Source organism: Vigna angularis, chromosome 10 (genome assembly GCF_016808095.1).
Source record: "Vigna angularis cultivar LongXiaoDou No.4 chromosome 10, ASM1680809v1, whole genome shotgun sequence".
Classification (NCBI taxonomy): domain Eukaryota; kingdom Viridiplantae; phylum Streptophyta; class Magnoliopsida; order Fabales; family Fabaceae; genus Vigna; species Vigna angularis.
The window spans coordinates 19980925-19995741 of record NC_068979.1 but is presented as its reverse complement, the minus strand read 5'-3'; the positions used below and the strand labels follow the sequence as shown (position 1 = coordinate 19995741).

At 32.9% G+C, this 14817-nt stretch overlaps 2 protein-coding genes and 3 non-coding genes across 7 annotated transcripts; 4 read left to right on the top strand and 1 right to left on the bottom strand.

Annotated features, from left to right (window-relative positions):
• Positions 1–1065: 1065 nt before the first annotated feature.
• Positions 1066–4780, top strand: LOC108329750 (ribose-phosphate pyrophosphokinase 3, mitochondrial). Of its 3 annotated transcripts, none has more exons than XR_008245655.1 (7): positions 1066–1565; positions 2154–2469; positions 2597–2692; positions 2992–3060; positions 3223–3361; positions 3473–3572; positions 4319–4352. XR_008245655.1 is itself a non-coding variant. In XM_017564109.2 (7 exons), the coding sequence occupies exons 1-7, from the start codon at positions 1165–1167 to the stop codon at positions 4450–4452; spliced, it is 1245 nt and encodes a 414-aa protein (XP_017419598.1). In that variant the 5' UTR covers positions 1067–1164; the 3' UTR covers positions 4453–4780. The 3 variants fall into 3 exon arrangements, 1 of the variants encoding a protein (XP_017419598.1); XR_008245654.1 differs by having other exon boundaries at positions 3223–3389; XM_017564109.2 differs by having other exon boundaries at positions 1067–1565; positions 3223–3351; positions 4319–4780.
• A 1276-nt stretch (positions 4781–6056) lies between these two features.
• Positions 6057–6251, top strand: LOC128194550 (U2 spliceosomal RNA). The gene has a single exon (XR_008245925.1). It is a non-coding gene; the product is annotated as a U2 spliceosomal RNA (small nuclear RNA).
• A 794-nt stretch (positions 6252–7045) lies between these two features.
• Positions 7046–7240, top strand: LOC128194551 (U2 spliceosomal RNA). Its single transcript, XR_008245926.1, has one exon. It is a non-coding gene; the product is annotated as a U2 spliceosomal RNA (small nuclear RNA).
• Positions 7241–8385: 1145 nt separating this feature from the next.
• On the top strand, positions 8386–8580 carry LOC128194555 (U2 spliceosomal RNA). Its single transcript, XR_008245930.1, has one exon. It is a non-coding gene; the product is annotated as a U2 spliceosomal RNA (small nuclear RNA).
• A 2755-nt stretch (positions 8581–11335) lies between these two features.
• LOC108328027 (uncharacterized) lies at positions 11336–13936 on the bottom strand. The gene is made up of 3 exons (XM_017561800.2): positions 13616–13936; positions 12167–12334; positions 11336–11707 (listed from the first exon to the last, which is right to left on the bottom strand). The coding sequence occupies exons 1-3, from the start codon at positions 13794–13796 to the stop codon at positions 11487–11489; spliced, it is 570 nt and encodes a 189-aa protein (XP_017417289.1). The 5' UTR covers positions 13797–13936; the 3' UTR covers positions 11336–11486.
• Between the last annotated feature and the right edge of the window lie 881 nt (positions 13937–14817).

The window sequence follows — 14817 nt, the reverse complement described above, 5'->3', positions numbered from 1 at the left end:
TGAGGGAGCAAGAAATTGACCTGTGTTCCAAAGCCTATATATATTCAGTCGTTAAAGATTGAATATTCAATGATATTGAAATTATTTTTTAGGTTTAGGCAGATTTACTTATTGGACAAAGGTACCGAATAATAATCAACTGCAGTAGAGTTTTGATATTTTTTAAATGGATTATCTGTCTCCATTGATGCTACTGTTAACAAATTAACATTGTTTGAATATATCTGATGTCATGTCACTTTGTAAACAGAAAAATTAGTTTAAAGAATAAATTTAGTTGTTTCCAAAATGCAACGCTTATAAACTAGGTTTAAATAGTAGATGAATTAAAAATAAAGATATTAGATTTATATATTATGAAAAATGTATTAATAAGGTCCTAGTTACATATACTTTTCATAACATAGAGATCTAAAGTCTTAATTTTTAAAACCAGATATTAAACAAAAATTCACCTCTTAATACGATAACAAAGTAAATATTTAAGCCTATAAACTAATACAAAATAACTCACAAGTCTATTTTTTTCCTATATCTAACTATTCCATCTGTAATAAAATCTGCAGTTGGTTTTCTAACTTAAAAAGACACAGTACTTCAACCTTTAAGTGATTTGAGTAAAGAGAAAATGAAGGAAAAAACATCTAATAATTGTCTAAGTCAACAACATTTTTATAACATTATATTAAACACATGCTAATTATTAGAATATAATAGAAATTGTTCTTATCACATCAATAATTTTATATTATTTAGAATTTGACGTTGAAAACAATTTAAATTTTATTATTAAAATCATTGCATAGAAAAGATATAACATATGATATCTTGTTTATTTTGTTAGTATTTATCGTAATAAATATTTTTTTATCTTATTTTAAAAAATAAAAATAATCTGTAATTGGTTTGTTGATAAATAAAATGTTAATTCTCAAAATTATCTTGATCTTAATATTATTTATTATTTTAAGCCAAGAGGGTTGACTGGATTTCTATTTTCCATTTAAGACTCTTAGCTTTTTACTCAAAAACATAATAATTATATTTTATATTGTTTTATGTTTTATCCTTTTGTTGAAGACAACCAAACATACTAATCTTTTCCAACGTCCCCTTAAAGAGAAAGCGATCTTCGAGTGAAGAACCGGACGGTGACCGCCGACAATGGCGGCCACCCCACCCCCTCCGTCTTTGTCGCTCCCATCGAATAAACCTTTCTCACTCAAACGCTCTGACTTTCTGTTTCACCCCTCTAAGAACAACAACAACAAATCCCTTTTCTCTTTTAATTCGAATCTGAGGTGCGAGATCAAAGGCTTCGAGGGCCATCGCCGCTGGACATTTGACCGTATCTCCGACATGAACAAAGACTCCACCGCTCTCTCCAATTCCATTTCCAACCCTTCTTCTTCATTTGTTTCTGTCCCTGCTGTCACCTCTGCTTCCCAATTCCCCACCAAAAATGCCAAAAAGGTTGTCCTTTTCTTCTGCGCCGAGACCAAGGCCCTCGCCGAGAAAATCGCCGCCGACTCCGACGCCATCGAGCTTCGCACCATCTCTTGGGGGTTCGTCCCTTCTCCCTCACGCTGCATTTCTCACCATGCATGATGCATCCGCTGCTCCTCTCTGTTTTCTCTGGTTTTTATTTTGACCAATGTGGTGATTTGTGTTTGTTTTTCGTCTAATTTGAGTGTCCCATTCGGATGAATTGCTCTATTGTGTTGGAATTGATGTCATTGTGGTGCAATTTAGGAACTTGGAACTACCCATTACGGTTATATTGTCCCGTTTCTGTATTCCATCAACTTCTAGTGCCCCATTTCCCTAAATTTCTTTGTTGGGCTAGAATTGATGTTTCCGTGGTGGCAATTTAGGAACTTACATCTCATTCTTTCTTTGTATGATAGGTATTAACTGTGTTATATATTTGCATGCATTAAATGGCTTTTCATTTAGTACTTCCACGGGAGTAAGAGCTTTTGTTGGAGTATATAGCATTAGATAATGCTGCCCCATTGTGAATCTTGATCCCCGAGAATAAAGCTTAAAGCCCGAGAATAGTTTTGTGATATTTTTTTTTTCTAGCTAGTTTGCGGTTTGAGTGAATTGTATGGTTTGTTTCACTGAAGTACTTTGTGCACCTGAAAACTCAGCAAGTTTCCTGATGGCTTCCCCAACATTTTCATTCCTAATGCCCAAGGAATTCGCGGGATGCATGTGGCTTTTCTGGCCTCATTCAGTTCTCCAGCAGTGATTTTTGAGCAGATTCCTGTTATTTATGCATTGCCAAAACTATTCATTGCTTCATTTACCCTTGTCCTTCCGTTTTTCCCAACGGGCACATCAGAGCGTATGGAGGATGAAGGAGATATTGCCACAGCTTTTACTTTGGCCAGACTTTTGTCGAACATACCCATTTCTAGGGGAGGACCTACCAGTCTGGTGACGTTTGACATTCATGCCTTGCAGGTCTAATATTTGTGGAATTGCCTTTGACATTTGTTTTTTTGGGTGGTGTGTATCATGTTTTCCTTGTCTTTCTTTGTCAGTTGTGAAATTCCTGACTATAATTGTTTGATTATTTGTGGCAATTCAGGAGAGATTCTACTTTGGTGATAACATTTTACCATGCTTTGAGAGTGGGATACCATTGCTGAAAAGAAGGCTCCAGGATCTTCCTGATTCTGATAATGTGAGGATTTCACCTGTATTATTTCTGCCCTTTCAGGCTCTGTGTTCCTGTATAGTTTTCTCATGTGCACGTGAATTTTGATAATGGAAATTATGTTTTGACCTAGGCACATGGGTAAAGCTCTTCCTAAAAGACTAATCTATTAAGTAGAACTGCATCACAAAGGACTCACTCATAACAAGTTACTGATCTTTTCTAACTTTAAAGTTATAAAAAAAGTTAGTTATTCAAGTGAATGAGAAACATTGCTTTTGTACTATCGCATAATAACTAACAACTTTGGTTTTCTTCTTTCACAGATAGCAATTGCTTTTCCCGATGATGGTGCATGGAAACGATTTCATAAGCAACTGCAGCATTTTCCAACGGTATTGAATATGGTTAATCTAACAAATTTCCTCAAGTTCAGTAAAAGTTATAAATATCACACTGGTATCAGTCTTGCAGCTACTAATTTGAAGTTGGAAACATTGACTAGCTTGCTTTGGTGGTTCCATCTATTAGCACTCACTTACACAATGGATATGCAGATAGTATGTGCAAAAGTTCGGGAAGGAGATCAAAGGATAGTTCGTATTAAGGAGGGAGACCCTAGGGGTCGTCATGTTGTGATTGTTGATGATTTGGTTCAATCAGGTGGAACTTTGATAGAGTGTCAGGTATAAATGTGTATGTGGGTTCTTACATGGCACAAAAGGTGGAATCTTATGTAGTTTTAATTATTCTAGCAAAGATGCTTTTGTTTATACCTAGTTAATTCATTAATTTGTCATCTTTCAGAAAGTCTTGGCAGCTCATGGAGCATTGAAGATTAGTGCTTACGTGACCCATGGCATTTTTCCAAATAATACATGGGCACGCTTTGAACACGATAATGGGGGTAATGCCTGATTTACTTTGTTCATTAAGCCATGATCATTGATTTTCTTTGTTATAAAGAAAAATAACTTTATCTAAAGTATTTGTAAATTTATAATACGAATTGATGAACTTGTCGTTCATCCGATTATAGGCACCACTTGTTAACATGTTTTCTTACATCGATTTGATTTAATTGAATTTCTTGTAATTTTTTCTTTATTATTTTCCTTTTATTGGGTTAATAACAAATTCTTCTAAAAACATGTAGTCAATTGTCACATACCTTCAAGGTCGGTTCCCACCGGCCTGAACCCTTTAACTTATATTATGCACAAATGGGCTGAACCCACAACAGATATCCAATCTCCTCTCTTTTAGATCATTGACCTTCTTTTCATCATGATTTTATTCTTATACTCAAGTTTGTAGATTTTTTTTTCCAAGGTCTAGTGTCATTAACTCTGTTACAGTTGCTAGTGGAATAGGCACTTAGATTTATTTTGGTGTCTGATTACTTATTTTATTTGGTAGAGTTTCAACATATTATGAAACCATTCTTGTTGTAATTGAACACTCACAAATGCAGTATTGGTGTCAGGAAACAGTAATTAACATTAAATTCTGTAATGTTAAAAAAATGTACAAGATATTCTTCCATGTGTTAACAACACTTGTATTTCATCAAACAATATTTTATGAAGTGAATGGCTTACTGTTTACACTTTTATTTTCTCACCTTCAACCATTTCTAACTTTCATGCACAGGGCATCCAGAGACTGCATTTACTTACTTCTGGATCACAGATTCATGCCCCTTAACAGCTAAAGAGTTGATGAATAGGCCACCATTTGAGATTCTCAGCCTTGCAAGCTCCATATCTGCCAGTCTTCAAATCTGAAGGGGACATATAATGTCATTTTCCTTTCATGCTGAATAAAACGGAGAAAAAGAAAAAAAAAAGATCCTTTAATAACAATAGTCAAAGTTGAGTTCTTGGACTTCAGGATGTGGCTTATAGCAAGAGTTAATAAGACTCTTACCAAGGTTATTGCTGCGATAACTACTTGGGGGCTGCATTGATTTATCCAAAGCTTGCTGTTGTGTTATAAATACGTACTCTATCTTGTGGATTTTGGTAGCTTCAGTCGCTGTATGATCCTTGATATATGAAACTTTAAGAGCCTACTCTACTTTTCAAACTAAATAAATTATGATTTCAATGTCCATCTTTAAAATCTTGCCGGAACATTTTGAGGATCTAAATTTTTAATTGCCAGAACAATGCTTCATTTTAGTTAATGATTGTTTGAGGTACTAACATCAGAGGCTGCCATAGATTTGGTTAATGATTGTTTGCACAAGTTTGCCCACCTTATGATTGGCTGGTTGACCAATATCAATAATGAATTAATTGAAAGACAGAAGAAACTAATAGTGCTGTGTACTTTAATTTATATAATGAGTGCATCTTATTTTTGTAACCTTTTTATTAAAAATAATAAGACTAAATCAAAAGAACTAAAATTGAGCCATTCATCAGCTTGTGATTGGCAATTAATATGAATACCACATAAACAATATGTATTGCTATAATGTTTTTTCTGTTGCAATTATCTCTAAAGTTTGCATTAATCAATGCATCACTTTTAATATATCTATTCTTCTATTGAATATAGGTATATTTGTATAAATTCCTTTATAAAAAAAATATAGGTTGATAATGTCTTGAATTTTCTGACAATAAAAGCTTCTCAGTTTGGTAATTCTAGGATAAGCATAAATGTCAATTGAGATGATTTTTTCCATTAGAATTTCCAGAAAAGTAAAGAAGAAAAAGATAAAACTCGCATAAGTTATTTTAACCTAAGAAAAGGTATATTTTTTCTTGTCATTTATTTCTCATGAAATTGTTATGAAAAGTTTATCCGAACAATTCCTAAATCGTTGTTTTAGTAGTCCTTTTGCTATTCATAAAATAAAAAGTAAATATATTTAATGTCTTAAAAATATTAAAAAAGTAAGTGTTTTATTCAATTGGTAAGTAATAACAGTTAAAGGAAGTTACATAAGACATGAAATAAGTTTCGATGGCATTAGAGTACACTAAGAACGAAACAAACAAGATTCTACTTGACAAAAACGTTGCTTTCTCATCATAACCTGCTCGAGCCAATTTTAGAAGTCCACGTAAACCAAAATCTGTTCACAACAAGCTGCATTTACGTTAACACAGCAAGATAAGATATTGAACATACCAATATAACAAGCTGCCTTTACATTAACATGGTGAATACACCAATGAGAGCAAGGATAAATATAGTTGCTTCTGTTGTCTTTAATTCCTGTTAGTTTCAGGTTGATCAAATATTTGATACAGTCAAATCATACTTTTAAATCTTAAATAAACTCTGTAGCCAAATGATGAAGTTCCACATTTGTCAGAACATTGACAGTCAACTGAAGCAGCAGATATAAAATTTGAATATCTATAATGGTTAAAGCATACCTTTCTCGGCCTTTTGGCTAAGATCAAGTGTAGTATCTGTTCTTATCAGTTTAATATCTGATATGTGGACTATTAGTTCACACGATATTAAATTAATTTTTTGAGGGAGAGAACCATTAAGGTAGCTTGCTACTTGGTTTCTTATGCATCGTCCTTGTTTTGCACTTTTGCAAGGACTTGGTGCATCCCACCCAAATAGTTCAATTGTCTGGTCTGATTTCTTGATAGTTTTATATTATGTTTTAACTAAATGTTTATTTATTTGTTCGTGGTGGTTGTCAAACATATTGCACCATAATTAACTTAAATGTTACATCCTAGTTTATGCTTTTTGTTTCAGGTGTGGTAGGAGTGAAGACATCAATAATAATGCAGCAAAGGCTTGGCGCATCCCATTCAGATCAGTTCAATTACTTATTTTTGTGAATATTGTTGTCCACTCTTCAACTTACACTTCTCCAATTAGCTAGGTATACATAATCATTGGTGAATTATTTATCTGGGTTTCCTATTATAACCATTGGGTGAATTTAGAGGTTTTGACAGAGGCAGACATATCTTGACCTGTCTTCTGTTGGGCAAAAATAATTTAGTGTTCAAGTAAATAACAATGAAGAAAACAGCTCCTCGTGGTTGAGCATCACATATTCGAGATTGCAACATCACATTAGAGACATGGACAACAATTGGATTCTTGGCTTCAATGGAAGCTATATTAGTACTTAGTTAAGCCTTAATTAGGCATGAACCAGTGCCATTGGAGAAGAAGTAACATGGTTGCTTATATCTAGTAAAAAGAAAAATTGGAATGACTGGGTAGTTTCAAGTTTTATCACATGCCATGAACTCAATTGCTGATTTCAAAGTCTCTTACGGGTGATTTTGCGAGCATATGACTCGATTTATGAAGTACCACACTTCTCAGAACACTGACAAGTAGGTGAAGTTTGAGATATAAATTTTGAACACTTTTGCTTGCTAAAGCATACCTTTCTCGGCCTTTTGGCTAAGATCAAGTGTAGTATCTGTTCTTATCAGTTTAATATCTGATATGTGAACTATTAGTTCACACGATATTAAATTAATTTTTTAAGGGAGAGAACCATTTGAGTAGCTTGCTACTTTGTTTCTCGAGCATTGCCTTTGTTTTGCACTGATGCAAAGGCCAGGTGCATCCCACCAAAAACAGTTTGAGTGTTTAGCTCTGATTAGCATATGATTTTGTGACTGTCAATTGTATAAGAGGTTTATGATTTTAACTCTTGATAGTGCTATTGCTTTTCTTATTGTATTGTTTTGTTTTTTCTTTGGAACACGAATTTCATAATTATCTTATCAGCTGGGTTTGTCTAATTATTTTGGTCTGCTTGAATACTTTTGCTTTTCTTATTGGGTGGTTCTGTTGTTTCTTTTGAACTGTCATTAGGTAGAAGAGTTTCATACTGGGTTTGTCTAATTATTTTGGTCTGCTTGATAGTACTATTGCTTTTCTTATTGTGTGGTTTTGTTCTTTATTTTGGACTGCCATTAGGTAGAAGAGTTTCATAATCAACTGGGTTTGTCTAATTATTTTGGTTTGCTTGATAATACAATTGTTTTTGTGTGGTTTTATTTGTTTGGTACTGTCATTAGGTAGATGATTTTCATAATTACCTTATCAATTGGGTTTGTTTATCTTATTTGTTGGTTTATGCTGAAACTATCCTTCCTCATCCGACAAACTATGGAGGGCGGTTTGCCTTTGAAGATTGTAAAAATTATGTATTTTTCATTTGTTCTTTGATGATAATTGCCTTCTCTTTTGATCAGCCCAGAGTTGTCAGGCCCAGGTTGTAAGTAACATTAGTCCTAGTCTTGGGTTTCTTCCACAAGGGATCAGTGATGGGCTTGATAAAGTTACCCGCATATTTATTTGGGGTTCCTAATACAAATCAAGTTTCCATTCGTGAAGCTGAGCATAGTCTGCAGCTTTTTTCGTCGACAATGCTTAACATATAATGTGTAGTTTTCTGAATTTTTTTCCATCAATATTTATATATATATATATATATATATAAATATATATATATATATATAAACCAGTCCTATTGGAGAAGGACCAACATAGTTGGTAATGTCAAGTAAAATATATTAGGAAGGACTAATTATTTAAAGTTTCATCAGACATCACATGACTCAATTGCTGTTCTAAATTTTAAAGTCTGTTGATTTCATGAACTCATGTTGAGAGCATTACTCAAAGTTATGAAATCCCACACTTGTCAGAACACTGACAAGTAAGTGAAGTTTGAGGTATAAAATTTGAACACTTCTGATTGGTAAAGCATACCTTTCTCGGCCTTTTGGCTAAGATCAAGTGTAGTATCTGTTCTTATCAGTTTAATATCTGATATGTGGACTATTAGTTCACACGATATTAAATTAATGTTTTGAGGGAGAGAACCATCAATGTAGCTTGCTGCTTGGTTTCTTAAGCATCGTCCTTGTTTTGCACTCTTGCAAGGGCCTGGTGCATCCCATCCTAAACAGTTTGAACCTTTTGGTTTGTGTTTATGTTAAACATCACCTTTGTTTTGTCTTGAGACTATAACCATTCGTATTTAATTGCTTAATTTTATTTTGGATTTTTGTTGAGATTAACAATGGTCTCTCTTTGAGGAAACTTGATTGCTAAACTGTTAATTCAATTACTATTTAATCTTTAATTATTTATTACTTTTAGTTCCTTAAGAATCATGATGGTTTAAAATATGATTAAAAATATATTATAAATTAATTTAGTATCAATTATCAAATAATGAAACATGAGATTTAGTAATTCCTAAATGTAATACGCATATTTCAACAAGTTTAGTAATACTCAAATTTGTGTTAGTATATTATTGGCACTCGGTTTATGAACTTCTTTCAAGATACTTCAAAGGAATGTCTATAATTCTTACAAAGTTATCATATGAAAAAGTTCACTCAGTGAAGTAGTTTCCAACATCGTTTGGAGAAAACAAGAGAGCAAGTGTAAAATAATGGCAAGGAAAAAGAGAGGATAAGAATAATGTACAGTGGTTAAACATCTCAAAGATAAAATGCACGAACAGTATATCAACCTTTCATAAATATCTTTTATACTTATTCTAATAACCATTAGATGTAAATTAAATGTCCAATATTTCTTTACTAATCACTCATAAGAAATTATGATGCTATTTCTCACTCAATTTTATGGTAATAAATTTTATGGTATAAAACTTAAATTAGTATTTAAATTGAATTTCTAACAGAACTTGATATATATGGCTGAGGAGAATATGTGAGAGATTGAATGACATTGCTGAAGAGAGAACTGAATTTCATTTGTACGAGACTTTTCCATAGAGAAGTGGAGCCAAACCAGTTCATTCGTCATAGAACCACAAATCTATGGAAGAGAAAAAGATATAAAAAAAATTGCAGACTTTTTTATTAGTGATACTAATGCATCTAGTTCTGAGGATTTAACAGTCTATCCACAGAACCACAAATGTGTTGAAAGAATTGAAGCTTCCTTTGTGGATGTTGTTTGTTTATAATTCTTTTGGAATGAATGCTGTGTATTTCAGCGATTTCAAAACGATGCTTCTGGACTCGATTTCTTCTGTCATTTGTGTGGAACAACGCTAATTGTCCCTTCCACTGAGTACGCCCAATGCCCTTTGTGCAAAACTCTGAGACATAAAGGTAAACGTAAAGCAAAAATGAAAGGAAAAGAACTGAGGTTTCTTAATGTCAAGATGTCTGAATCTATATTTGGATCATCAATCTTCATAAATTTGCTCTTTTTACAAACTTGAAGTAAGTGTTGGACTTAACGAGAAACAACTTATTTGGTTCCATGCATTGCCTTAGTCTCATCTCATGCTAGACTGAATTATGAATCTACTCAACTTGGATAACTTTTGTGTGAAATAAATAAATAAAATAAAGTTTCCAAACATGTGAACAAGTTGTAACAGTATACAAGTACCAAAGAGATTAAACTACAAAAGTTTAAAATTGTGGAAGCTAAAATTATTTAACTAATATGTTTTAAGAAAATAGTCTCCGATAAGTCCTTTAAATATTAAATTACTTTCATATTAAATATTAAATATAAATATTATTATTTAATTAATAGAATAATAATATAAATATTAAATAATTACAACTATAAAAATATAACTATTATAATTTTTCATCTTTATTATTGCTTGAATGTTTTGCTCTCTATTTTTATTATTATCTTAAATTATACACCTCATCTTCATTGTTGCCTTGTTGTTCAATGCATGAAATAACTTCGTTTAGTGTTAACAAAAATCACTTTTGAATACATACACCTATTTCTGAAAGCAACTTTTGTGTTAATAGTTTTTAACATTTTTGTGTTTTATACGTTTACAATTCTAGAAGATAATTTCCAGCACATATTTTACTTATTTTGTTATAGCTTTAATGTAGTTCGCTTCTTTCTCAATAAAACCAATGTAAAACAATGAAATTAAAACAAAACCAATGTAAACCATTTGAAGAGAGGTATGAAAATCGGATTTTGAAATTCAATCCAAGTGTTACCTAGATTTTGGAATTCGAGAAAAATGAATTTTGAATTTCAAAATCCAGAAAAAGTGTTTACCGGAATTCAAATCTGAAGAAAATATTTATCGGATTTCAAAATATAGAATACATCTTTATCATCGAATTTTAAAATACGTTGAACTCCTTAAATTTATTTCAAAATCCAATGAATTAATTTGAAATTCTAGTCAGTTTTAAAATCACGTAAGTTTCAAAATCTAATGAATTTCTTGATCAAATTTTGAAATTTGATAAGTTTGTCAAACAAATTTTAAAATCCAATTAGTTTTGAAATCCGATGAATTCATAAACCGGATTTTAAATTTGATGAATTTTTAAACTGGATTTTAAAATCCGCTAAATTCCTAAACCAAATTTCAAATTTTGATGATTTGAACAGGATTTTGAAATCCGATTAATTAAAAGGAAGTTCGGCACTAGGTTTAGGTTAACAAAAAGTGGTGGGATAATTATGGGAGAAAGAAAAAAAATTGAGCCTTGTAAGAAGGGTACTTTAGACATTAAGAGAAAGTTTGGTGGTGTTGACGAGAAACCTTGGAGTTGCAGGGAGAAGCCCCTTTCGTAAGAAGGGATGGGGGTGGTGTTAGGAGTGAGAGCATTGCGCTTATGGAAAGGGAGGATGGTCTCGTGAAAAATGACATTTCTTGACAAGAGAATTTCTCTATAATCTAAATCCAAAGTAATATACCCTTTTGTGCCATTAAGAAAACCCAAAAGAATCCCACGGGATGTTCACGAAAGCAATTCAAATTTACAATCTACCATTGTAGAAGATAACAGAAGAAAAAAGTTGTAAGTGTAAACTGTGGCTAAAACTACAAATCCTGAGCTCGTCTCATCAGTTCTTCCCTATCAATGAAACGCTCAAGCAGATCTTTCTCTCGCAAAACCAAATAATCTTCAGCCCTGCCTAACCATTCATATCTTTGTTTTGCTGCATAATCATAGAGAGCATCCCTGATAGGAGTAGGAATCACCCAGAGTGAGCTTAAAGCAGAGTAAGGTCGCGGTAAGTATGACAGAACTCGCAATGCAGCTGCAGATCATAAATCAATGAGATTGACACAAACCACAAAATCACACAGAAATACCAGTGTGGTGAAGTATTAGTCTAAATGTTTATTCCAGAATTTGCTCTAAACATGATCCAGATTCAGATGCTGTTGGCAACGTCACTCTTAATTCAGATTCAGAGTGACATTCATCATACAACAGAATATGGACTTATCAATTCAACAAAGTAAGAAACTTATCAATGCTAACTTGAATTAATAATACTTAGTATCCATGTGCAAAGACCTAAAAACCCAAGATACAAAGCAGATCTTATATTGGTCCTTACCATGTTACTACAAACCTGGACTAATGCTAAAACTTTATATGCACAGATGTACGCCAAAACTACAGTAATGTAGTAAAATAGGCTAAAAAATGTGAAAAACAACAGCAGCATGGATACCATTGAAGTTAACCAAATGAGTGAGAGCATTCTAACCAGTGGATCCCTGAGAATATTCATTCAGGCCTTCAACAAACAACATTCGACGCATGACATCCTCTCGGTCAAGACCGCAAGCTCTCAAATAGGGCTCAGCGGCATCAGATTGAACACAGCAGAATTTGATCCGTTTGTCCTTATCTGCTCTGATTACCCATTTTACTCCTGTCAACACAGAATTATCACAGCTATGAAAATTGTTGACAAGCTACAAGATTTTAAAAATATCAACCAAAATGCCAATTACTAATTTTATAACCTTTAGTTTTACCAAGTCTATCTTACAGAGATAGTTTCTTTCCCACAACTAAACATAACCTCAATAAAGTATTCTTGGAAATTAGGTTTACACCTAACTCAACTCCACAAAGTTCACTTCTAACTTGAGCTCTGCACTACATTTATATATTCTACTTTAGTCATATTTCGAGTTGATGTGAGGCTAAACCACCACCCTTGAAGTTGCAACTAAGGCAACTCTCAAAGAGGCCACAACTAAGACAGGGCTAGGGGTGATCGCAATTAAAGAGACTTTCCAACAACTATTCCCTAGTCTTTTCAAGACAATGTCCCCATAAAATGAAAATAGCTTAGTTGAAAACTCACCGATAAGTTGAAATTGATTATCAGATCCTAATAAAACAATGCAAATGTTCAAAGGATGAACAAACAAGGGTCAGCAATGGCTCCGACATCATCTTATCATCTTCAATCCCTATTACATGGGATATTCAAATTGTCCTCTATCATGGATTATGTCTGATACCAATTAAAGTAAACTGCATTCTTCAATTCAACGCCTGAGCTAAGAATACTCCTACCAATTTGTCTCTATTTGAGCGCAAGGAATCTGAATAAATTAAACTAAATCATTACACACAAGATACAAGAGAGACCATTTAGCATTCAATAAAGAAGCAAAGAGCTGAAAACTCCAGACTAATAAAAACCATAAAACATACAAAGAAAAATCCACCTCACACTGAGACAGAAAATAAACTCACAATGAAATTCCAAAAAGAATTGGAATATTTGTGGCATGTGCTCAATATTTTAAAGAACAGTCAGCGACAGAAATCTTGGACGTGATTTATACTGCAATATCAAGATATTGGGAGCCTCCGAAACTTCAATTGCGGTCACATCAAATGCATTTGTCTGCATACAATTTCCTTCAACTTCGAGAATCACAACGAAATCGAGACCCTATAATCAATTCAAAACGTAGACCAACCTAGCAGAATGCTTAGTTAATTTTCTTGAACGTTAGATATATTAATCTTTCCCAAATTTTCGTGTTCTAAGAACATCCCCAATACGAAAGGCGGGATTTTTATTCTAACCAAGGCAGCTAACGAGCAAAAACACACACCTCACGAGTTGGATCACACGAAAGACGAAACCCCATGAAGTGAAAAGAGAACAATGACCGTGAAGAATGAATACCTCGGTGGCAGAAGAGGGAAACGGCGTCGTACAGCAGAACTCTGGGCTGAAGCAGAGTGGGGATGACGCCCTTCCAATTCGAAGAAACAGAGCTGAAACAGCGCAATCCATTACACCACCGTCTCTCTATTGGAGTCTTTATTAAGCTTGTGAGTTCTCTCTTCATCCTAACATTCATCATCCTCTTGCGTGTAGCAAAGTTTCAACCTTGGGTTTTGGGTTCAACACTGTGTCTCCTGTTCTAAACTGACAAACTCGATTACATCCGTGTTTAAACATACAACTTTCTTAACTGAAGTTTAAATATAGACATCATCAAAATATAAATAATTCGAGTCTCAACCTATAAAAGTTACAAATTCCTAAAAAAGTTGCAAGTTTTGCTCATTCTTCACTATATATAAAATGAAATAATTAATGAAGAAAGATAACATTGAGGCTTTCTTCAGGTGATTTGTGGGATGATTTAGGGCAGATAATTTGAATGAATTTGAGTGGGTTTGAGGGTAATTTTTTTATTGTTTTTTTAGTAGATTTGTGGGTAATTAAGAATGGATTTAGAAGTAAAGTTTGTGAGAATTAGTGTAGGATTTAATTGATGTGATAGATTTTAAAAATTAGTTTAATTGGTAGAAATTAAAGATTACCAAAAACCCCTAGTTATTAAAGTAATATAAAATGTTATTTATTAATGTGATATTTAATTGTAAAAATGTTTATAAAGAGAAAAAAATTAAAATTAATTAGTAAAATTAATTTTAAAAATGTAGAAAAATTATAATTTGGTAAATTGAATTTTTTTTAAATATAATTTAATATTAAGTGGTATGATTTTTTGGTTATTAAAGTAGAATTTAATAAGAATTGCATTACATTTCCAAGTCATATTTAAAAATATTATAGATGTTATTACCAAGTACATTTAAAAGATTGTTTGATTACGGTTGTTTGCTTTTAGGAATATTTTTAAAATTTTAAAGAAACATCCTGGAGAGAGTACAGAAAGATAGTATGTGTTGTGATTTATTGAGTCACAGAGATGACACGTGAGAAAGTGAGGATTCACTTTTTGGTCATGCCAAATACAGATGTTCATGTTTCCGCCGCTTACACCCACCACTGCAACTTCGTTCTCTTCTTTTTCAACCTCTGATTTCATCTTCAACCTCCATTTTTCTTCATCTTCAACCTGCAAAAACAAG

Excerpts from the sequence above, each read along its gene's own strand:
- LOC108329750 (XM_017564109.2), top strand. The coding sequence starts at position 1,165 with ATGGCGGCCACCCCACCCCCTCCGTCTTTGTCGCTCCCATCGAATAAA. Across the intron at positions 2,470-2,596 it reads TTGACATTCATGCCTTGCAG|GAGAGATTCTACTTTGGTGA; the intron begins GTCTAATATTTG and ends GTGGCAATTCAG. Across the intron at positions 3,573-4,318 it reads CTTTGAACACGATAATGGGG|GGCATCCAGAGACTGCATTT; the intron begins GTAATGCCTGAT and ends TTTCATGCACAG.
- LOC108328027 (XM_017561800.2), bottom strand. The coding sequence starts at position 13,796 with ATGATGAATGTTAGGATGAAGAGAGAACTCACAAGCTTAATAAAGACT. Across the intron at positions 12,335-13,615 it reads TTCCCTCTTCTGCCACCGAG|GAGTAAAATGGGTAATCAGA; the intron begins GTATTCATTCTT and ends CTGTGTTGACAG. Across the intron at positions 11,708-12,166 it reads ATATTCTCAGGGATCCACTG|CTGCATTGCGAGTTCTGTCA; the intron begins GTTAGAATGCTC and ends TATGATCTGCAG.